Source organism: Zootoca vivipara, chromosome 1, assembly GCF_963506605.1.
Source record: "Zootoca vivipara chromosome 1, rZooViv1.1, whole genome shotgun sequence".
Taxonomy (NCBI): domain Eukaryota; kingdom Metazoa; phylum Chordata; class Lepidosauria; order Squamata; family Lacertidae; genus Zootoca; species Zootoca vivipara.
Window position 1 is genome coordinate 82,381,389 of NC_083276.1, and position 24,071 is coordinate 82,405,459.

Below are 24,071 nucleotides of genomic sequence, written 5' to 3' on the forward strand. Positions count from 1 at the left end.
ATGTCTACTGAAAATACCAGTGTTGTGTCTGAATTTATCTTTGTGGGATTTGCAGATGTACCAGAACTGAAGATTCCCATCTTCACAGTGTTGCTGCTGATCTATGGTATCACTGTGGTGGGCAACCTAGGGATGATTTTGCTGATCAGAATGGACTCTCGGCTTCACACCCCCATGTACTTTTTCCTCAGTAATCTGGCTTTCTTAGATTTTTGCTATTCCTCCAACATCACACCCAAAGCCTTAAGAACTTTGCTATCAGAGAGGAGAACTATTTCTTTCCTGGGTTGCCTCATCCAAGTGTATTTCTTTGTTGCTCTGGTAAGTACAGAATGCATGCTTTTTGGGCTGATGGCTTATGACCGCTACGTGGCCATCTGCAACCCTTTGTTGTACACATCAATCATGTCACACACCCGATGCGTCAAGATGGCTGGCGGAGCCTTCACAGCCGGCTTCTTGAACTCAATCATTCATACCACTTTGGTAGGTACTTTGTCTTTTTGCCAGTCTAATGAAATCAACCATTTCTTCTGTGATATCCCCCCACTACTCAAGCTCTCATGTTCTGATACATCCATAGCTGAAGCACTAGTCTCCATTTGCGCTGGAATCAATATGTTATGCTCTCTCTTGATGATCCTGAGTTCTTACCTGTACATCCTTTTCACGGTGCTCCAGATGAAGTCAGCCAAGGGCCGCAAGAAAGCCTTTTCCACCTGCATCTCCCACCTGATTGCTGTGATCATATTCTATGGAACTACTGCATATGTTTACTTACAACCTAGTTCCAACTATTCAGAGGATCAGAATAAAGTTGTGTCAATGTTCTATTCCTTTGTCATCCCAATGCTCAACCCCTTAATTTACAGTCTGAGGAACAAGGAGGTGAAGGAGGCATTGAAGAGAGTGATGGAGAAGAATGCATTTTCACATTTACTATGAAATATTATATCTACAGACTGTCAAATTAATTAGATTGCACCCTAGATTTTATTCAAGTACTGTAGCCTTGTTATGTAAAGTACTTAAGCATGTTCTTCATTTCAACATATCTGTAATCCAACAGAACTGTCGAGGTGCTTTGCCATATTTTTGAACATTTTAGAGAACATATGGATCCCCATTGTATTTGGAGTTGAGAGTCAAGTATTCACCCTGATACAATGAGCATTGAGCTAGTAGAAAACACTCCCAAAAAGAGGCCCTCAAAATTTGCAGGAAAGTAGCAATGCAAAAATGGTGGTAGAGCTGAATGCATGTGTTCCCAAATTAGCCTAAAATGGGTGGGAAACCTGGGGTCCTCCAGATTCCTTTGGACTCTGATTTCCTTCATCCACACACAGCATAAATCCTTCTGGACCATAAGGGGAAGGAAGAAAAAACATTGTTCTGTGTGGTTCAGCTACTTCCTGAAATACAAGGTGGTGCTGGGTACTGTCTCCCTAAAATGTGACCTTTGACAGGTAGGCACTGAATGGTTGTATCCTGTCGCCCATGCTTTTGACATCCACCTGAAGACGTCACCTGTAGTTTGGTGGTGGAATGTCATCACAATGCTGATGACACCCAGCTCTTATTTATTGCTTCCACAATTCACTCCTGGGGAGGCACTGCAAATTCTAAACTATTTCTACTTTTGGAATAAAATCAATTGAAATGTAATCAAGGTAGGACAGAAGCAATCTTGGTTGGCCATTTTAATGATCTTGGAGGAAGTACACAGACTTTTCACAACTGGGTATGCAGAAGTGCCCTTATATTCAGAAAGATAGAATATACATTTCTGAAAGAATCTGAAGAACTAGGGTGGTTGGTTTCATACCTCACGTGGTAGTACAAGCATTTATCTGCAGGGCTAGAGGGATATGGACGGAGTTTATACTACTGTATGTGAAGAAACAGCTGAGCTCAGTTTATCCTTGCCTTGGAAATGTGGTCTGTGTTGCTTGCAAGCTCAATCAATAAAGATTTGTCAGTTAATGGTCTACCTGTTAGCTGGTCCAATAAAATGGAAATGACAACTTCTGAGTCTCTGGATCTTTCTTATTCCTTGGAGATTAAGTTCCTTGAGAAAAAAAATGTATGCTCCAATTAGTATAAAAGTGTTTGTTCCCATATGAATACTTGCAAAAGGAATTTAAGACATAGTGGCAGAAAGGTATAGTTCTTTTGCTAACCTCAGCAGATGGGGTAGACCTGACCCTGAATGAATTCAGTCACACACACTTTGCTTACTAGGACAATAACTTTATTGAGGACTTAAATGTAGATTGTTGCTGAATCAGTGAGTCACAGAAAGAAAACACTTCTGAAGGTTGGTGGTGGGGCACTTCCACTGTCAAGTGACTTTCTTCGTAGTCATACAGGTAGGTAGTTTCTGATCCCATCAAGTTACAGGTGTTCTCTTATTATAGCCCTTTTACAGTGCTTCTGACTGGGGATATGAATGGTGGCTTTGTGTGTATGTGTGTGTCTATACTTTCTCTGTGTGTGGCACACACACGCATATATATGGAAGAGTGTGCGCATGAGAGAACGGGTTGTGTGTTTTTAGGGATGGATGAGTACTGCTTGATATGTGAATGTGGTATTTGAGTAGTTAGAATGTGAGATGTGGGGGGAGGGGGAGGAGAGTGAATAGTGTATATATGTGAAATGGGAGCCCTACAGTGAAGGTATCGGATGGAATCATCCTCCCAAGAATTGTTAATACTCTTCCATGTCACCCCAATCTCCAAGTGGTGGGAGATTTTAGGGGTTCCAGCACTTTTTCAGGGTATGTTTTCTTGGAATGAAGCTGAGCGAAGACTGTGGTGCATTTAAGATATCTAGTTTCATTTAGACACACACAACCTGTGCATAAGATGGAGTGGCTCACATAATAAACACCCCAACAGATCTTGTTTCTCTATTAGTCCGAGCTTTGGATATAGCACACTTCAAGCATGTCTCTGTTTCTCCAGCTTCCAGCCTGCTTCCAGCTCAGTTCACACCCATCCACCAGGCTATTGTTTTCCTATCTAGCAGCTAGACGTGTGCAAGCGGATGAAAGGCCCACTTATTAGTCTGGAAGGCACCACCACCTATTGGTAGCTCATTCTTTTTGAATACCAAAGAGAACATTTAAGGGGTCAGCTAAAGTTATTGAAATGCAAAGAAACTTCTCTGACTAGTTCAGCTATCTCCTCTGTTAGATTTCAACCCTCGCTGGGTACAGGACCCCAATAACTGGAAGGGGCTAAGGGCATTATCCAGATAGGACCTCCAAAATCCACAATGTCGCTGATAACTGCAGTCCCTCAGCAATTGACACATACTTGTGTCATGCACAGACTCATTATCTTATTCAGACCTGCCCCCTATCTCTCTATTTAACATTAGGGACGCAGGTAAAGGCCAATCACAAAACCCTCATCCCCCATAGTAACCGTTGTTCATCCATGAGTGGTGGACGTATTGCCCATCATTCATGGATCTACAACTACTTTCCTCAAGGCCATATCATTCAGAGAGTTAGGGAAATGAATCATCTTATAGTGTAGTAGCACAGCACTCATGAAAAAAATGTTTAACTAATTACATATAATTTGCTGAGGGGTTTTCCCTCAAACCCACAACCAATGCTGAGAATCTCCATTTCTAATCAGCCAATGAACAGAGAATTTCTGCATCTGTGCCCGTGTACAGTGGAGCTCTGTGACATAGGGTTGCCATTTTTCAAACAGTGAAAATCCAGACAGAAAAAGCTTGTTTTATTTTGTATTTGCAGATTGAGAAGAAAAGAAAAATCATGTTCTATAACCTAAGGCACACAAGCAATCTGTAGATATTGACAACCCAAGAAATGCCCAAAATAGTACAGCCAGACTATTTTGGTTATGACTACTGAAGGTATATCAGCACTCTTCCCAGCTGAATCCATTCTCTCCTCCAACTGAAATCACATGAAGATCCATGTTCATTCAAAATAAAAATAGCAGGAATAAATCAGCTACAAAAATGTCTACAGAAAATACCAGTGTTGTATCAGAATTTATCTTTGTGGGAATTGTAGATGTACCAGAACTGAAGATTCCCATCTTCACATTGTTGCTGCTGATTTATGTTATCACTGTGGTGGGCAACCTAGGGATGATTTTGCTGATCAGAATGGACTCTCAGCTTCACACCCCCATGTACTTTTTCCTCAGTAATCTGGCTTTCTTAGATTTTTGCTATTCCTCCAACATCACCCCCAAAGCCTTAAGAAATTTCCTGTCAGAGAGGAGAACCATTTCTTTCCTGGGATGCTTCATCCAACTGTATTTCTTTGTTGCTCTGGCAAGTACAGAGTTCATGCTTTTTGGGCTGATGGCTTATGACCGCTATGTGGCCATCTGCAACCCTTTGTTGTACACATCAATCATGTCACACACCCGATGCGTCAAGATGGCTGGCGGAGCCTTCACAGCCGGCTTCTTGAACTCAATCATTCATACCACTTTGGTAGGTACTTTGTCTTTTTGCCAGTCTAATGAAATCAACCATTTCTTCTGTGAAATCCCCCCACTACTCAAGCTCTCATGTTCTGATACATCCATAGCTGAAGCACTAGTTTTCATTTGTGCTGGAATCAATATGTTAGGCTCTCTCTTGATAATCCTGAGTTCTTACCTGTATATCCTTTTCACGGTGCTCCAGATGAAGTCAGCCAAGGGCCGCAAGAAAGCCCTTTCCACCTGCATCTCCCACCTGATTGCTGTGATCATATTCTATGGAACTACTATATATGTTTACTTACAACCTAGTTCCAACTATTCAGAGGATCAGAATAAAGTTGTGTCAATGTTCTATTCCTTTGTCATCCCAATGCTCAACCCCTTAATTTACAGTCTGAGGAACAAGGAGGTGAAGGAGGCAATGAAGAGAGTGTTGGAGAAGAATGCATTTTCACATTTACTATAAAATATTATATCCACAGACTGTCAAATTAATTAGATTGCACCCTAGATTTTATTCAAGTACTGTAGCCTTGTTATGTAAAGTACTTAAGCATGTTCTTCATTTCAACATATCTGTAATCCAACAGAACTGTCGAGGTGCTTTGCCATATTTTTGAACATTTTAGAGAACATATGGATCCCCATTGTATTTGGAGTTGAGAGTCAAGTGTTCACCCTGATACAATGAGCATTGAGCTAGTAGAAAACACTCCCAAAAAGAGGGCCTCAAAATTTGCAGGAAAGTAGCAATGCAAAAATGGTGGTAGAGCTGAATGCATGTGTTCCCAAATTAGCCTAAAATGGGTGGGAAACCTGGGGTCCTCCAGATTCCTTTGGACTCTGATTTCCTTCATCCACACACAGCATAAATCCTTCTGGACCATAAGGGGAAGGAAGAAAAAACATTGTTCTGTGTGGTTCAGCTACTTCCTGAAATACAAGGTGGTGCTGGGTACTGTCTCCCTAAAATGTGACCTTTGACAGGTAGGCACTGAATGGTTGTATCCTGTCGCCCATGCTTTTGACATCCACCTGAAGACGTCACCTGTAGTTTGGCGGTGGAATGTCATCACAATGCTGATGACACCCAGCTCTTACTTATTGCTTCCACAATTCAATCCTGGGGAGGCACTGCAAATTCTAAACTTTTTATACTTTTGGAATAAAATCAATTGAAATGTAATCAAGGTAGGACAGAAGCAATCTTGGTTGGCCATTTTAATGATCTTGGAGGAAGTACACAGACTTTTCTCAACTGGGTATGCAGAAGTGCTCTTATATTCAGAAAGATAGATTATACATTTCTGAAAGAATCTGAAGAACTAGGGTGGTTGGTTTCATACCTCACGTGGTAGTACAAGCATTTATCTGCAGGGCTAGAGGGATATGGACGGAGTTTATACTACTGTATGTGAAGAAACAGCTGAGCTCAGTTTATCCTTGCCTTGGAAATGTGGTCTGTGTTGCTTGCAAGCTCAATCAATAAAGATTTGTCAGTTAATGGTCTACTTGTTAGCTGGTCCAATAAAATGGAAATGACAACTTCTGAGTCTCTGGATCTTTCTTATTCCTTGGAGATTAAGTTCCCTGAGAAAAAAAATGTATGCTCCAATTAGTATAAAAGTGTTTGTTCCCATATGAATACTTGCAAAAGGAATTTAAGACATAGTGGCAGAAAGGTATAGTTCTTTTGCTAACCTCAGCAGATGGGGTAGACCTGACCCTGAATGAATTCAGTCACACACTCTTTGCTTTCTAGGACGATAACTTTATTGAGGACTTAAATGTAGATTGTTGCTGAATCAGTGAGTCACAGAAAGAAAACACTTCTGAAGGTTGGTGGTGGGGCACTTCCACTGTCAAGTGACTTTCTTCGTAGTCATACAGGTAGGTAGTTTCTGATCCCATCAAGTTACAGGTGTTCTCTTATTATAGCCCTTTTACAGTGCTTCTGACTGGGGATATGAATGGTGGCTTTGTGTGTATGTGTGTGTCTATACTTTCTCTGTGTGTGGCACACACACGCATATATATGAAAGAGAGAGAATGGGTTGTGTATTTTTAGGGATGGGTGAGTACTGCTTGATGTGTGAATGGGGTATTTGAGTAGTTAGAATGTGAGGTGTGGGGGGAGGGGGAGGAGAGTGAATAGTGTATATATGGGAAATGGGAGCCCTACAGTGAAGGTATCAGATGGAATCATCCTCCAAAGAATTCTTAATACTCTTCCATGTCACCCCAATCTCCAAGTGGTGAGAGATTTTAGGGGTTCCAGCACTTTTTCAGGGTATGTTTTCTTGGAATGAAGCTGAGCGAAGACTGTGGTGCATTTAAGATATCTAGTTTCATTTAGACACACACAGTATATATGCAACCTGTGCATAAGATGGAGTGGCTCACATAATAAACTCCCCAACAGATCTTGTTTCTCTATTAGTCCCAGCTTTGGATATAGCACAGTTCAAGCATGTCTCTGTTTCTCCAGCTTCCAGCCTGCTTCCAGCTCAGTTCACACCCATCCACCAGGCTATTGTTTTCCCTTCTAGTAGCTAGACGAGTGCAAGCGGATGAAAGGCCTACTTATTAGTCTGGAAGGCACCACCACCTATTGGAAGCCTAGCTCATTCTTTTTGGATGCCAAAGAGAACATTTTAGGGGTCAGCTAAAGTTATTGCAATGCAAGGAAACTTCTCTGACTAGTTCAGCTATCTCCTCTGTTAGATTCCAACCCTCACTGGGAACAGGACCCCAATAACTGGAAGGGTCTAAGGGCCTTATCCAGACAGGACCTCCAAAATCCACAACGTCACTGATAACTGCAGTCCCTCAGCAATTGACACATACAGACTCATTATCTTATTCAGACCTGCCCCCTATCTCTCTATTTCACATTAGGGACGCAGGTAAAGGCCAATCACAAAACCATCATCCCCCATAGTAACCATTGTTCATCCATGACTGATGGACGTGTTGCCCATCATTCATGGATCTACAACTACTTTCCTCAGGGCCATATCATTCAGAGAGTTAGGGAAATGAATCATCTTATGGTGAAGTACCACAGCACTCACATAAAAAAATGTGTAACTATTTACATATAATTTGCTGAGGGTTTTTCTTTAAAAAAAAAACACCGATCCTGAGACTCTCCATTTCTAATCACTGAATGAACAGGGAATTTGGGGATTTCTGGATCTGTGCCCGTGTACAGTGGAGCTGCCATTTTTCAAACAGTGAAAATAAAGACAGAAAAGGCTTATTTTATTTTTTATTTGCAGATTGAGAAGAAAAGAAAAATCATGCTCTATAACCTAAGGCACACAAGGAGTCTGTACATATTGACAACCCAAGAAATGCCCATTACTTAGTACAGCCAGACTTTTTTGGTTATGACTACTGAAGGTATATCAGCACTCTCCCCAGCTGAATCCATTCTCTCCTCCAACTGAAATCACATGAAGATCCATGTTCATTCAAAATAAAAATAGCAGGAATAAATCAGCTACAAAAATGTCTACTGAAAATACCAGTGTTGTATCAGAATTTATCTTTGTGGGATTTGCAGATGTACCAGAACTGAAGATTCCCATCTTCACATTGTTGCTGCTAATCTATGTTATCACTGTGGTGGGCAACCTAGGGATGATTTTGCTGATCAGAATGGACTCTCAGCTTCACACCCCCATGTACTTTTTCCTCAGTAATCTGGCTTTCTTAGATTTTTGCTATTCCTCCAACATCACACCCAAAGCCTTAAGAACTTTGCTATCAGAGAGGAGAACTATTTCTTTCCTGGGTTGCCTCATCCAAGTGTATTTCTTTGTTGCTCTGGTAAGTACCGAATGCATTCTTTTTGGGCTGATGGCTTATGACCGCTACGTGGCCATCTGCAACCCTTTGTTGTACATATCAATCATGTCACACACCCGATGCGTCAAGATGGCTGGCGGAGCCTTCACAGCCGGCTTCTTGAACTCAATCATTCATACCACTTTGGTAGGTACTTTGTCTTTTTGCCAGTCTAATGAAATCAACCATTTCTTCTGTGAGATCCCCCCACTACTCAAGCTCTCATGTTCTGATACATCCATAGCTGAAGCACTAGTCTTCATTTGTGCTGGAATCAATATATTGGGCTCTCTTCTGATAATATTGAGCTCCTACATGTACATCCTTTTCACGGTGCTCCGGATGAAGTCAGCCAAGGGCCGCAAGAAAGCCTTTTCCACCTGCACCTCCCACCTGATTGTTGTGATTATATTCTATGGAACTGGCCTATTTATATATTTACAGCCTAGTTCCAACTATTCAGAGGATCAGAATAAAACGGTCTCTCTATTTTATTCCTTTGTCATCCCAATGCTTAACCCCTTAATCTACAGTCTGAGGAACAAGGAGGTGAAGGAGGCAATGAAGAGAGTAACAGGTAAAACCGCATCTTCTCACTTACTATAGCTTGCTGCTTTAAAAGGTTTTCAAGCCATATGGATTACCTTTTTTGTATATAATTTTTATTATATTTTCTGTTTTACAATTTAAAATACTCATTTTTACATCTTTAAAATATCAATGACTTTCCTTCTTCTCTTTCCCTGATTCAATACATATCATAAATCCCTGCGTATTTTAAAAAATACTATACCATTCAGTATTCCATTATTGCTTCCATCACAACTATTTACACTGTTGAATTTATCTTAATGCTGCCAACATTTTCAGCTGTACACAATTATTTCCCATATATTCAATAAACTTTTTCCAATATTCTCTAAACATGTGTTCTTCTTGTTCTCTTATTCTATTTTGGGGCTAACAAAACACGGGCAGCAGTAGTAGCATACATAAATAACCTTTTTTGACACCTGGGTATTTCAGTCTGAATTAACCCCAACCGAAAGGACTCTGGATTTTTTGGGGGGGGGGGGTACTTTTAGACATTTTTCTCAATTCATTATGGATCATTTCCCAATACTCTTTTATCCTTTTACAAATCCACCACATATGAAAAAATGTTCCCTCCATCTCCTTGCATCTCCAGCACTTATCTGATTCAGTCTTATACATTTTAGCAACCCTACTTAGAGTTAGATACTATCTGTAAATCATTTTCAAGTAATTCTCCTTCACAAAATAACATGCTGTAAACTTCAAATCACTTTTTCCTAGTTTTTCCCAGAGGTTAAAATCTAGTTTTTGTCCTATATCTATTGCCCAGTGTGTCATAGAGGCTTTAACATGCCTGTCTTTTGTTTCCCAGTTTAATAACATATTATATAATTTGTACAAAAGTTTCTCTTTGTTTTGTAGAAGATCTTTTTCAGATTGTGAGCTTTGGTCCGAAAAACATTTTTTTTTCTATCTAATTTAAACATTTCATGTAACTGATGGTATTGTAACCAATCCGTAACATGGCTCCTTACATTTTCCACTGATTTCAGTTTGGGTCTCACCCCACCCCACCCCACCCCCTGTAAAGTAAAGCAATTCCCTGTAAGTTACCCACCGATATGGATTACCTTTTAGATATTTTCAAGTATTCAAGTGACATGGGGTACTTAAGTACTTAACTTCCATTTAAGTGAATCTGAAATCGTCTAGAAGTATTTGCTATGTCCTCAAGGCTAGATACACACACACACACACACACACACACACACACACACACACAGCATACTTGCTCTTTTGGGGGGAGTGCAACCCTACCAAGGTCAGGCATTCTTAGGCTGGGAACTACTCACCCACACCAACTCCATCTCCCAAGTGGCCAGCATTCATCTCACCACTGTATCCAGGCACCATTCCAGGGTTTGTCTGGCCTCTGCTTATTAAGAAGTTAAGGATAAATTGAGCCTGATGTCATCAGCATACTGATCTGACCTTGCCCCAAATCTCCTAATGATGGGTCCCAGTGTCATCATATAGATATCAAATAGCACTGGGTATACAACAGTGCCCCAGCAGCACTCCAAAGCACAATTGCCAGGGTGCTGAAAAGCACTTCCCCAATGCTCCTGGACTTGACCATGTAGGTAGAACAAGAACTGCTGGGACACAGTGCCTTCAATTCCCATCCCACAGAGCCAGCCCAAGGTGGAGGAATCCAAGGTCATAGAGAGACAGAGATGCAGGAGAAAGCTTGAACTTCCCATGTCCCACTCTTGGTAAAGGTCATCCATCAGAGCAACCAAGACTGGCTCCATCTCATGGCCAGGTCTGGACCCAGATTAGAATGATCTAGATCAGGGGTCCCCAAACTTACGTCGCCGAGGGCCGGTGCCCCCAGCGCTGATTGCGCTGCGGGCCAGAGTGTGCGGGAGCATGCACCCATACGTGCACACACACACGATTTCCGGTGCACTTCCAGGTCGCTGGAACACCGGAAATAGCTTGTGTGCATGTGCATGGGCCTCCTCCAGCATGGGAGTGCACCAGAAATGATGCTTGCGCATGCACACAAGCTATTTCTGACACTCCGGCAACCCAGAAGTGGGCAGCCGCGCCGCACCACGCCATTAAGAGCGGGCGGTGGCAGCGGGTGGTGGGGGTCACCCGGGGCCGCATAAAAGAGCCTCACGGGCTGTATCCGGCCCCCGGGCCTTAGTTTGTGGAAGCCTGATCTAGATAATGCAAGACATTCAAAATGTCTGCAGTTCCTCTCTTGACCACTTGCCCAAGGAAGGGGGTAGGTTGCCTTCTGTCCCTTTCTTGCTGTCTTCCAGGACCACAAAGGGCTTGAAGAAGCAGGCACAGCAGCAACTTCTGTGTAGGAGAAGTCGCAGGTTACTTGTGTGTGCGTCATCAGATGACGGGAACATAAGTTTGGGAGAGGCATGGTTGTGCTGTTGCTCCAATAGTCCAGCTTGGAGCACAAATCTGAGGAGAGGATGGAAGCTACTTAGGCACCAGAAGCGGGTGTGTTTAGTGCACCTTAGGAGCTACCATGTGTGCTTTGTCAATAAAGAATTAAACTACCATCCATTTGTCATCTTTGGGCTGGGTGTGCTCAGGACACCTGCCACATGGGAGGCATGCTTCTGTGTACTAACCAGTGTTGGGTTGACTTCAAAATAAGAATTGCACCATTTGTGCTCTAGTCTTCATCTGGCTTGTTTCATAGCCTGCAGCTCACCAGAATACCCCGGAGTCACTTGGGTTCCACAATGCTGGAGTGGACATTTAGCAGTGACTCTATCAACCACCCGTCTCATCTTGACATTCCACAGCGAGACCATGATCAACAGCTTTCTCCACTGGAAAGCCTGACAGAGCATTCAGGAATCCAACAGGTTCCATCAGTCTCTGGGGGTGAGCTACCCAATGAGTTCCACCACCCTTGCAGTGAGGAACATCTGCCACCACTCCAATCTAGGCCAGAAGCAAACTTCACTTGGGGAATGCTGGACAGTTGGGCCAAGATGCCTGCGTCACATTCACATATCTGAGTCCACATTTATTTATTTATTACCCACCCTTCACCCTAAGCTTCCAGGGTGGGTTACCACATTAAAGCACAACATCATTTTAAAAAAATTAGAATCATAAATATAAGGTGGGTCCTGAAAACATACACCTCAAGTTTCAAAGGCCAGGGTAAAGAAGTACGACATCAGCATTCTCCAGAAGTTGTAAAATGAAGGTGCCAGACACACCTCTGTGTGTCTCCCTCTGTGAGGAGGGAGTTCCACAAATTAAGAGGCTGCCACAGAGAATGCCACCACCGCCTGAGCTTCTGAGAGCAGAGGAACTACCAAGAGGGCTTCCTCTGCTGATCTCAGCACCTGAGAGGGTCTTTAGGGAAGGAGACGGTCTTTCAGGTATTTGGCACCTGAGCCATTTAGGGCCGTTTTCCTGTAGTGGAAACAAGGGAGAGCATTTCAAAAGCTTTTCTGAGCACTGGTTAATATGAGCACTGGTGTTTCCATCCTAAAATCTTAGGACACCAACCTTCATTGATTCATATTTTACCCCTGCAGTATCGTGATATACCTGTAACTCTTTGGTTTGGACATGCAACAGTTCCTTTCCCCCTGGACCCTTCCCCAGCTTCCATCAAGTTCTCCAGGGACTTGGTCTCAACAGCATGATGATTAACGCAAACCTTCAAAAGCAACAGTTCCTGCAATGAGACAATGAATAACCCATTACGTGCTTCACAGGTAAGTTGCCACAAATGAGAACCATTTAAGGAGAATTTGACCTGAATATGGTAATTTTTGCTATCTTAGGAGCTGCAAATTGCTGTCTTCCTTGATACAGACACTATTCTGCATAAAAGCTTCACAAAGGCACCTTACTGTATTTTCTTATACATGGTTTTCTGAGCTCAAATTGCGTTAATTCATCAAATTATTGCTTTCCTTAAAAATTGTCAGGAAAGCACAACCTCCAAAAGTAAGAAAACTTGTTTTATTATAATCTGCATAGGATGAAAAGAAACTATACAATATTATAAGTGATCTGCTCTTTCCAATAATGTTATGAAGGCACTTAGGTGTTCTGTTTGTACTGCTTTTGCATTTTACTGCTTTTGCATATACTAGTTCGGGTATTTTTTAAAAAATAAGCCAGTGGTTATTCCATAAATAGACATCTATTGGCAGCAAGTTGTTCTGAGCAGTCAGTAAACACACACAGGGACAACTTATTTCTAAGCATGTTGACTATTATGCAGTGATATTTTTGGTTTAATTTCAGTTAGGGTTCATGAGGTTGAAACCCTGTAAAGTATTTTAATGCCAAGGCTCAACTCTGAGAATAAAGAAGATACGGTAGCTCTGAGCACATGCAAAGTGTCATTTATCATCAAAGAGAGAAGGCAAATTTAGGTGTGGCCCCCAGATCAGCACGTGAGGTTTCTAATTACACTTGAGCCATAGCATTTACAAATTAACCATTAAGGGTACTTTTACACACCCTAGCCATAGTTTACACCACAATCAGAGTTCTGTAGATCTCCTTTGTGAAATGCGCAATAAAGCTGTGGCCCCAGTTACTAAACTAATAGTGGCTCCCCCTTTGCACTTGCACAGCATTAACCTCCTCCTTGCCTCCCAGGGGTCAGCAAACATTTTCAGCAGGGGGCCGCTCCACTGTCCCTCAGACCTTGTAGGGGGCCGGTCTATATTTTGGAAAAAAGATATGAACGAATTCCCATGCCCCACAAATAATCCAGAGATGCATTTTAAATAAAAGGACACATTCTACTTATGTAAAAACACCAGGCAGGCCCCACAAATAACCCAGAGATGCATTTTAAATAAAAGGACACATTCTACTCATGTAAAAACATGCTGATTCCCGGACCGTCCGCGAGCCGGATTTAGAAGGCAATTGAGCCGCATCCGGCCCCCGGGCCTTAGTTTGGGTACCCCTGCCAGACTCCTAGTAAGCAGCAGCTCTGCTGATAGGAGGCCAGGAGCATGGGCACTGCGCCTCCTCACCAGACACTATTGGTTAGGCAGCCTCAGGAGCCATCATGTGAGCCATATCTGGCTGAGAAGCAGATAGCCCTTCAAAGAGAGAACATCTTTCAAAAACAAGACTGTTCTCTGCAAAGAGCCCTCCCCACACTGCTCCTTTAAGCAACTGCAACCACATCCAAAACGTTCTCACAAGCGTAATATTTATTTGTTTGTTGTTTTTGTTTGTTTATTTAATTTTGCCATATATCACACACTTCCCTATAAAAGATACAAGGCAGCTTTCGATAATATTTCCTCTCCTTCTTCTAGTTTCAAGAGAGAGGCAGAGGAAACCACTGTCTAAAACCATTTCATTTTCATTGTCCCCACAGCTCATTCTTCTTCTTGATTCACCTACCATAGATCTAGATGCAATGAAACAAAAATGGGAGGAAATGGCCAGGGGGAATTTCACTGCAGTGACTGAGTTCATTCTCCTTGGTTTCACAGATCGTCAGGGGATCAAGGCCATCCTCTTTGTGCTCTTCCTGGCCATCTATCTGGTCACCTTGGTGGGGAACTTTGGCATCATCACATTAATCTGGATCAGTCCCTCTCTGCACAGTCCCATGTACTTTTTCCTGAACAACCTGGCTTTTCTGGACCTCAGTTATTCCTCTGCCATTACTCCCAAGATGCTGGCCAACTTCGTAGCAGAGAGGAAGAGCATTTCATTTGCAGGATGCATTGTGCAAATGTATCTTTTTGCTGCCTTTGCCGATGCAGAATGCCTCCTGTTGGCTGCCATGGCGTACGACCGCTACATGGCCATTTGTAACCCGCTGCTTTATCCAGTTCTCATGTCACGCAAGGTTTGTGTCTGGCTGGTAGCTGGCTCCTATCTCGCAGGCAGCATGACCTCACTGGTGCACACTTGTCTTACCTTCCGACTCTCCTTCTGCAGTTCCAACGTCATCAACCATTTCTTCTGCGACATCCCTCCTCTGTTGGCCCTTTCCTGCTCCAACACCCACTTCAATGAAATCCTACTCTTTGCCCTGTGTGGATCCATCCAAATGAGCACTTTTGTGCTCATCATCATCTCTTATGCCTCCATCCTTTGCACCATCTTGAGGATCCCCTCAACCAATAGCCGCCACAAAGCCTTTTCCACATGCACCTCCCATTTGACAGCTGTTGCCCTTTTCTATGGCACCCTCTTATTCATGTATCTACACCCTAGTTCCAGCTATGCCATGGACACAGACAAAATAATCTCAGTGTTTTACACGGTGGTGTTTCCCATGGTGAACCCCTTGATCTACTGCCTGAGGAACAAAGAGGTGAAGGACGCCTTGAAGAGAACGTTGGAGAGACATGCGTGCTGCTGTTAGTGATGAAATGCAGAGAAAAGGGGACACAAGCTCTTCTTAGTCCATTGTGTATAGATATACTTGTAAAGGGGTGGTCCAGAAGAATATATAAACCTGGTCAGAGCCACCTGAGTATGAAGAAGCCACACTTCTACATGGTTTGGTTCTAATATACTATGTTATTTTGATGTGGCTCAGTGGTAGAGTATCTGCATGCAGAAGATCCCAGGCTCCATCTCCAGGTGGGGCTGGGAGAGATCCCCATCTGAAATACTGGAGAGCAGCTGCCAGTCAGAGTAAAAAAATACTGCGCTAGATGGACCAATTGTCTGACTCAGGATATAAAGTATCTTTCCATGATTCCTATTCTGAATGGGTGAATGTCATTTTCTCAGTGAAATTCACTCTCGACTCCGAGCGATTTCAAACGTCTCCTCTCCACAGACGCTGAAGAATGTCGCCCTCTTCATGGCATCGTTGGTGACTTCTTTCGCTTGCAGGAGGAAGTCGAAACGGGCAGCGTACCCTTCCCAGTCTCCTGATGCTGGTTTGAATGGCGAGAAGCTGCTGTCGGTTGCCATTCTGGGTTCCTTGGGTCCTGGAGCTGAAGCCTGGATGCACGGTGCGAGGCAGCGGTGCAGCAGGTGGCGGTGCTGCGGTGCAGTGCGTGGTGGCGGTCAGCTCAGCAGGATCCCACCTTCGTCGCCAGTGAAATATACTCGGAGTCCAGAGTGAATTTCATGCTCTTTATTCAGCTCATAGTCATCAAGGAGGAGAAGAGAAGACGAATGGCTCTTTTCCCAAAACCATCTGCTTATATACATTATTTACACAATGGGCCTTGCGTGATTGGCTACTTCAGGGCTACACCTGTGGGCCAATTATATTGTGGATTGACTTCTGCCTGCAGCCTGATTGGCTGCTCCTACAGGCCAATCAGGTAGCAGATTCACTTCTGCCAGCCGCCTGATTGGCTGCTCCAGCAGGCCAATCAGGTTGCGGATTCACTTCCACCTGGAGTTGGATTGGGTAGCTCCCGCTGATTCTGAATCCTATTGTTCTAGGATTCAGCTCAGTACATAACACTCAGTGATGTATTTGTTCATCTGACACTGCAGGGGGAGGGGTTCTGAACAGGGAGAAGGAAGCACCCCCAACCCTGAAACCACATTACATAAATGTGGAAACATTTTAAAACATATTCATTGATAATTGGTGTTTTCCTTTACCATTTCCCTGCACATAGGGAAAGATTTACTTGACTCTTCCTCCCATCCTCCATTATTCATTTCATCTTCCTTCTTTCTTGTCTTTTTGGCATGAAATTTGATTTGTGTTTGTTAAAGGGCTGATGTAATGTGACAAAGAAGTGGAATCTGAGGGTCCCCTAATACAGAATACAGTGGTACCTCTGGTTAAGAACTTAATTCGTTCCAGAGGTCCGTTCTTAACCTGAAACTGTTCTTAACCTGAGGTACCACTTTAGCTAATGGGCCCTCCCGCTGCTGCTGCGCCGCCGGCACGCGAGATATGTTCTCATCCTGAAGCAAAGTTCTTAACCCGAGGTACCACTTCCGGGTTAGTGGAGTCTATAACCTGAAGCGTTTGTAACCTGAAGCATTTGTAACCCGAGGTACCACTGTAGTACTGACTCAATAAAAAAGGAGTGTTTCTTCATTGCTTATTGGTGTCATCTTTCACTCTCTCTTCCCAATGAGTAAGTTGAAGCATGAGATAGAAATTGGCAGGAAACCAAGTGGCAGAAATGAGCCAATTCAACCAGTGAGCCTGAACATCAACAGCAAAAAACAAAAAAACCAAAACCAGCTTTGCTTCACTGGGAGAACAATCCTATACATGTTTCCTCATGGGTCAGCCCTACAGTTTACAACGCAGCTTACACCCATGTGATGATAGGCAAATTTGCCGATTTCAGTTTCTCATTTCTCCACACTTACAAATTGATGTAGAAGCATAGCTGCCAAGTTATCCCTTATTTTAAGGGATTTTCCCTTATGCTGAATAGGCTTCCTCGCAAGAAAAGGGAAAACTTGGCAGCTATGACTGTAGAAGGTTGTTGTTTTTTTAATGTGAATTAGTTTTTAAAGTGCTCATGGAAATTCATCAGCATTTTAGTGTGGATTTATTCGAATATACACATAGTTGCAAAGTGATTTCCCTTAATATAATGCACATTTGTATGCTTTTCACCAATATATGCGTTTCATGCATACCTCACCACGCGCGTGCGCGTGCGCACACACGCACACACACACACAGTGAGAGAGAGAGAGATTACTTGCCTGGGGAACTGCATTGCAAAATTTGCAGAAGTGTAAATTCTGAAGGATGTCTGTATTTTGATCCTTGTGTTGTTTCAGAAAGTGCAGGTTAGTTAGATTCCCCTTTAAAGAAGATCCCCTTTAAAGGAGAACTGAATCAAATTTCTCCCCCTTCCCTACTCCTTGTGCACAGGAATACAACATGAAAGGGCCAATTCATGCTTTTAGTTGCAGAACAGATATGCTGGCAAACTCATACAATGTCAAGTAAATGAAGATTAGTGATGACCAGGCTCAGTCACTGAAACACAAATGAAATGAATTGGACTTCTTGTCCTTTTTTGTGAGCTCTCACAACCACCCTTCAAATAATTTATTATCTAAGGCTGGGTTATAATGGGGGTGTATGTGGTTTCCTCCCCTGGCAAAAATCCCACTCACCATTTGTGATTAGGGCCCCTTTTCTCCTGAGGCCATTACAGAGAGAAGTCCCAACAATTTAGGCAGGCCCCACTCATTGAGGAGGCAGTCCTTAGCTCCCTGCTCCCCATTCCAGAGGCAACACTATAACTGGTGGCTACTGCTACTGAAAATGGCTGCAGCTTTACTGTGGCTCTTTTCATCAAATTGCCCGTCTCCCACCAGTAACAGTGGCAATGCCACTCTGATCTGGCTATGTGACGATGTCACCAAAAGCAAAGCAAACTAATTCAGACCTTTACTTGCTCTCCATCAGTTGTGCTTGCCCTCAGTGGGCAGCAACATCACCATTGCTAGGATGGCAAAGGGCAATTTTAAAGGGGAACAAAAATAATGGCCAAGTAACACCTGTTGGGGCGCTGTGGGTTAAACCACTGAGCCTAGGGCTTGCCGATCAGAAGGTCGGTGGTTCGAATCCCCGTGACGGGGTGAGCTCCCGTTGCTCGGTCCCGGCTCCTGCAAACCTAGCAGTTCAAAAGCACGTCAAAGTGCAAGTAGATAAATACAGCGGGAAGGTAAACGGTGTTTCCGTGTGCTGCTCTGGTTTTTGTCATGCTGGCCACATGATCTGGAAGCTGTACGCCGGCTCCCTCGGCCAATAACACGGGATGAGCGCCGCAACCCCAGAGTTGGTCACGACTGGACCTAATTGTCAGGGGGACTCCTTACAGGGACCCTCCCCCAGTCATCCTGACCAGCACTTCGCCCAGTGACAGCGCTAGCAGCAGGTCAGGAGAAGGGAATGAGGAATGGAGCGGAGTGGAGAGGGGGCTCCAAGACATGTCAGAGCCTCGGCACCGACCCAGCTGGCCAGAGGAGGAAGGACAGCGCAGCAAGGTGTCGGAGCCTCAGGAACACTCCAGCCAAAGGACGGGAGAAGGAACGCAGCCCCTTCCGGCGCCCGAATTGAGGCGCGCGCCCACACGCAGGGCTAGGGGGCGGCGCTTTGGGGTGCCCAGGCTTTTATGCTGGTCCAAGGCGCGACGGAAGCCATTGCTGGGTTCTGAATCAGACTAGGCAGTCATGTTTTCTGATCTCTCTGCACTGTAAATATTATGCCCAATAAAGCTCTTGAGGACAGAGCAGGCTGGAGCGTCTTTACTCGAGAGTAGCCGCAACAATCCCCTGACACTAATGGTCAGGGGTCCCTTTATCTTTACCTTTAACAGTAAAGTCCAGCTTAAAGAACCACAAGGAGGGAGAGGGTCAGGAAGCCTTGAAACCGCTCATCAACAACACCTGAACCACAACAGATTGAGCAGGCACACAGGTCACATTCCTTCTCACTATGGTGAGACACCTTTCTATTTAAATTATAGCAAACTGTAGTAATTATTTCTATCTGTGTGCATTATTTTTTGCCTGCCTCTTTGATGATGCATATGGACCTACCCTAAATATAGTCACATGGGGATCTCTCAACCCCCTGAAACACCCCCTTTTACACCAAATTGTCCACTGGGAAACATTTAGGCCCATTCCTAACTGTGTGTGACATATATTCATGATGCACTCATGGCAATTCAGAAAATGATTAGAAATGTGTCTCCAGGTCCAGAAGGTGATCACTGGCAGTACAAACCACAGGTCCATCTATTCCAGCATTGTGTTTTCAGTAAGATGCTTCTGAGCATGAAAAGAGCAATTTCTGAATAAAGCTTCAGTGAAAATACTATTTTATATTGCCCCAATAAATTGTTTATAGGAACTCTTATCCAGAGCACTTACATTGTTTTCATGATAACTGAGAGAAACTTTATGACCGTGATCCACAAATCATATGACTCACGGTGTATCTATTTGAAAATGTCTTCATCACCTCTTCCAAAAGATGTAATGTTGTCCAACTTTTCCATTAGAAAGCTGCTATGTCCCACTAAACATCTAAATATCACTGGTTAAGCAAATGGTTTTTAATGAAGTAATGATCACCTGCAGAAATGAATTGAAGCAATATAATTAGGATCACCATATTTCAAATGGTGAAAATCCAGCCAGAAAAGTTGCTGAACTGCTGCTTCTCCCTTTTGCCAAAGTTGTTTTGCTTTTTTGAGTTTTGGCCCAATTTGTTGGGCAAACTTTTTGAAGTTTTTTGAAGGGAAATCGCCAAAAACAATATTGCCGACACGGGTTGCCATACATCTGGATTTTCGCAAATATTTTTGCGATTCCTACCCAGACACTGCTTCCAAATGCAGTATTCCAGATATGTCTGGGAAATTCAGGACATGTGGCAACCTTAAATATAATACAACCACAAGTACTGTAAAGGGTTAGCATTCTGTTGTGGTGGATCCATAGATTCAAATCTGTATGGCAAGTGGTGGTGTTTATGCCGCCAATAATAAATGGAAATCTTGCTATCGACCTCTGAGTACCATCACTTTCCTTTGCAATATTTTGCCGAGGGTATCCTTCACCTCTTCATTTCTCAGGCTGTAGATCAATGGGTTCAACATGGGGAAAATAACAGTATAAAACACTGAGATTATTTTGTCTGTGTCCAGAGCATAGCTGGAGCTTGGGCGCAAGTATGTGAAGAGAAGAGTACCATAGTACAAAGTGACAGCCGTCAAGTGGGACGTGCAGGTGGAAAAGGCTTTGTGGCGGCCTTCTGCTGAGTGGATCCCTAGGATGGTGCAAAGGATGTAGGCATAAGAGATGAGGATGAACACAAAAGTGCTCGTTTGGATGAATCCACAAAGGGCAAAGAGCAGGATTTCATTGAAGTGGGTGCTGGAGCAGGAAAGGGCCAACAGAGGAGGGATGTCACAGAAGAAATGATTGATGACATTGGAATTGCAGAAGGAGAGATGAAATGTAAAGTAAGTGTGCAAAAATGAGCTCATGCCGCCTGTGAGATAGGAGCCAGCAACCAGACAGACACAAACCTTGCGTGACATGAGAACTGGATAAAGCAGCGGGTTACAAATGGCCATGTAGCGGTCGTACGCCATGGCAGCCAGCAGGAGGCATTCCGCATCTGCAAAGGAAGCAAACAGATACATTTGCGCAATGCATCCTGCAAGCGAAATAGTTTTCCTTCCTGTTAAGAAACTGCCCAGCATCTTGGGAGTAATGGCAGAGGAATAACTGAGGTCTAGGAAGGCCAGGTTGTTCAGGAAAAAGTACATCGGACTGTGCAGAGAGGGACTGATCCAGATTAATGTGATGATGCCGATGTTCCCCACCAGGGTAGCCACATAGATGGCCAGGAAGAGCACAAAGAGGACTACCTGTGTCTCTTGGTGATCTGTGAAACCAAGGAGAATGAACTCAGTCACTGTTGTCTGATTCCCCTTGACCATTGCTTCTGTTTTCATATTCATATATATGGAAGCAGCACTTGCCGATCTGAGTAGGGAGATGGCAGAGAAGTTGCTCTAAGAGCAGGTCTCCCTTCAGATTTCGTCTGTTCCCTGTATCTGAAAGAGAAGGTGAATGTGCTTAACAGCCCATCCATTCTGAAACGCTGCTTTGTATAATCACCGTTTATCCAACTGAAAACCTTCACAAGCGTTGTCATAAGGGTAATAAAAATGATTGGCTCTATTTGGCATAAAATGAATATATTCAAGTTGTGCCTATAGCAGGCACCCTCAAACTGCAGCCCTCCAGGTGTTTTGGCCCACAACTCCCATGATCACTAGCTAACAGAACCAGTGGTCAGGGAAGATGGGAATTGTAGTCCAAAACATCTGTAGGGCCGAAGTTTGGGGATGCCTGGCATATAGTGTTTGGAGATGTGAATAAATTGAGAATCAGGAGCTTTACAAATCCTGAAAAACCTGCTTGCCGAAGGCAAAAGGGAGATGAGTCCCCATGTGCCACATGTAACAGCAATGTCTGCCGTTAATGTCCTATGATACACACACGCACAACATTTCTGGATTACTTGCACTCAATAAATATAACACAATAATACAGTGCTCCATTATGCAATGTGTTAGATTTAAAACTTGTATTAAATCAGAAAAAAACTTTCAAAATTAAGAACACCATTCAGTAGAACAGAGTTGGGGACGTTGTGGCCCTCCAGATCAGGCATCCCCAAACTGCGGCCCTCCAGATGTTTTGGCCTACAACTCCCATGATCCCTAGCTAACAGGACCAGTGGTCAGGCATGATGGGAATTGTAGTCCAAAACATCTGGAGGGCTGAAGTTTGGGGATGCCTGCTCCAGATGCTGCTGTACTACAACTCCCATCATGCCTGACAACTGACCAACTGGGGCTGATGAGTGTTGGGAGGCCAGCAACCTATGGGGCCCCAAGTTATCCACTTCTGCATTAAACTTGTTAATTTCAAAAAGGAACTGCGAGATGAGAGGAGCAATAAAGCCGAATGGCGGGAGGGAGGGAAGTCGCAAGCTCGGCAGAGCGAAAGGATTGAGAAGGGTGAATTTAAGATGTAATGTAATTTGTTTTGTTTATTTGGAAAATTTAATGAAATTTTTTTTAAAAAAAAAACTATAAACCAGCAGGAAGGTATTTACACAGTCACAGCTTTAAAACAATAAAACAGATTTTAATCAGTGAAAAACTAATGGGGACAGAGGGGTGTATGTGTGTGCATTTAAAGTACCTGTATTTTTTAATACTATGGTACTTCCCTGCTCCTTACTTTGCTCTATCTTTCTCTCAGTATAAAAGCACGATTATGCACATATAATACTATATATATATATATATATATATATATATATATATATATATATATATACTCAGAGCAAAGAGAGCTTTACAGCACAATCTTAACCACGTATATTTAACAGGAAGTCCAAAGTAAGCAGGGTTAGTATTGCAGGTTGAGCTATCTTCTGCTTTCTTAAATAATCCCTCACTGCCTCCCAAAAGCTGCTAACAAATCATGATGATATGTGCAGTACTGTACTTACTTTCAGAACATAATGACTATCACTAGAAAAATGGAAGGAGGAGTGACAAATTCCGGGGGTATCTGCAAGAAAGAGAAAGTTTTAGCGTTTTGTGCACATAACAGTCCATATAACAAGTTCACCTTTTTTAAAAAAAAAATCCAGGTTAACCAATCGAAAGAGCTGTTTCTGTTTCTTGATTCCCTGTTCACTTGGTCCACCGTAGCTACAGAGACTACTTCATAAGGGAGGGCACCCATATCCAGCCACTGTGTAAGAACTCGAAGGTAAATCAGCTTCGCCGTGAGGAGTTTCTGTGAGGAGTTCATTGTGAAGAGTTTCACTAACTTAGCTGAGGGGTACATAGCGAAAATATGTCGTTTTGCTTTGGGGTTGTATTTTGGCACTGTGCTGATTTTAGGTGAGCTGCCTTGTGTACTTCAGTAGAAAGAGGGTATAAAATCTTATTATTTATTTATTTATTTAAAAACATTTCTGAGCTGCCTATTATTTCAAAATACAATAAAACAGAGAATACATTAAAAAAAACAAAGCTGCAGCATAAAACCGGTAAAGGGAAATGATAAAAACCGGGAAATCAGTAATAATGGGCTCCGAACATATGGGTTTGTTTGTTTAAAAGCCTGAGCAAAATGTTTTAGCACTTCAGCATCTGAAGAAACTTGGGGATAATGCTTCAAGTACTGTATTATCAGAGAAAATAATATGACTAAGGTGCTCCCTCTGGCCTTTTCTCTCCTAGTTTCTGCCCTGTGACAGGCTTTTGCTTCCATTGCCATCTGCACTTTGAGGAACATGAATGCCGTAGCAGAAGGAATATATCCTTCAGTGTCTACTAAGAATGCAGATACTGTACCATTCTTACTTCACATCGAAGCTTACAGAGAGAAAGTGCAGGGTCTAGGGATAACTAATCTATGCAATGCTCTCATAAGAATTCACACCAAACTTGTTGGATCGGGTTGGAACTATGGCCTGGAGAACTTGCATCATAGCATCATAGAATTGTAGAGTTGGAAGGGACCGTGAGGGTCATCTAGTCCAACCCCTTGCAATGCAGGAATCTTTTGCCCAATGTGCCCTGAGATTAAGAGACTCGTGCTCCATCTTTGGCACTGGAAAACATACTGCCTCTGAAAAGTGGGAGCAGTAAT

General features: G+C 43.2%; 4 protein-coding genes across 6 annotated transcripts; 3 read left to right on the forward strand and 1 right to left on the reverse strand.

The window, feature by feature from the left end:
- On the forward strand, window positions 1-4,947 carry LOC132592522 (olfactory receptor 5F1-like). 2 transcript variants are annotated; one of them, XM_060277528.1, is made up of 3 exons: window positions 1-594; window positions 2,099-2,105; window positions 4,013-4,947. In XM_060277528.1, exons 1-3 carry the CDS (start codon window positions 1-3, stop codon window positions 4,945-4,947), a joined length of 1,536 nt encoding a protein of 511 aa, XP_060133511.1. The 2 variants fall into 2 exon arrangements, with proteins under 2 accessions (XP_060133511.1, XP_060133513.1); XM_060277530.1 differs by lacking the exons at window positions 2,099-2,105; window positions 4,013-4,947 and having other exon boundaries at window positions 1-945.
- Window positions 4,948-7,994: 3,047 nt separating this feature from the next.
- On the forward strand, window positions 7,995-8,939 carry LOC132591715 (olfactory receptor 5F1-like). The gene has a single exon (XM_060271580.1). It carries the CDS (start codon window positions 7,995-7,997, stop codon window positions 8,937-8,939), a length of 945 nt encoding a protein of 314 aa, XP_060127563.1.
- Window positions 8,940-14,272: 5,333 nt separating this feature from the next.
- LOC118080880 (olfactory receptor 5AS1-like) lies at window positions 14,273-15,279 on the forward strand. The gene has a single exon (XM_035106906.2). It carries the CDS (start codon window positions 14,320-14,322, stop codon window positions 15,277-15,279), a length of 960 nt encoding a protein of 319 aa, XP_034962797.2. The 5' UTR covers window positions 14,273-14,319.
- Window positions 15,280-20,380: 5,101 nt separating this feature from the next.
- LOC118090036 (olfactory receptor 5AS1-like) lies at window positions 20,381-22,891 on the reverse strand. Of its 2 annotated transcripts, XM_035125331.2 has the most exons (2): window positions 22,885-22,891; window positions 20,381-21,330 (listed from the first exon to the last, which is right to left on the reverse strand). In XM_035125331.2, exons 1-2 carry the CDS (start codon window positions 22,889-22,891, stop codon window positions 20,381-20,383), a joined length of 957 nt encoding a protein of 318 aa, XP_034981222.2. The 2 variants fall into 2 exon arrangements, with proteins under 2 accessions (XP_034981222.2, XP_034981233.2); XM_035125342.2 differs by lacking the exon at window positions 22,885-22,891 and having other exon boundaries at window positions 20,381-21,352.
- Between the last annotated feature and the right edge of the window lie 1,180 nt (window positions 22,892-24,071).

Bases quoted from the DNA above. Each gene is read 5' to 3' on its own strand.
- LOC132592522 (XM_060277528.1), top strand. From the start codon at position 1: ATGTCTACTGAAAATACCAGTGTTGTGTCTGAATTTATCTTTGTGGGA.
- LOC132591715 (XM_060271580.1), top strand. From the start codon at position 7,995: ATGTCTACTGAAAATACCAGTGTTGTATCAGAATTTATCTTTGTGGGA.
- LOC118080880 (XM_035106906.2), top strand. From the start codon at position 14,320: ATGAAACAAAAATGGGAGGAAATGGCCAGGGGGAATTTCACTGCAGTG.
- LOC118090036 (XM_035125342.2), bottom strand. From the start codon at position 21,349: ATGAATATGAAAACAGAAGCAATGGTCAAGGGGAATCAGACAACAGTG.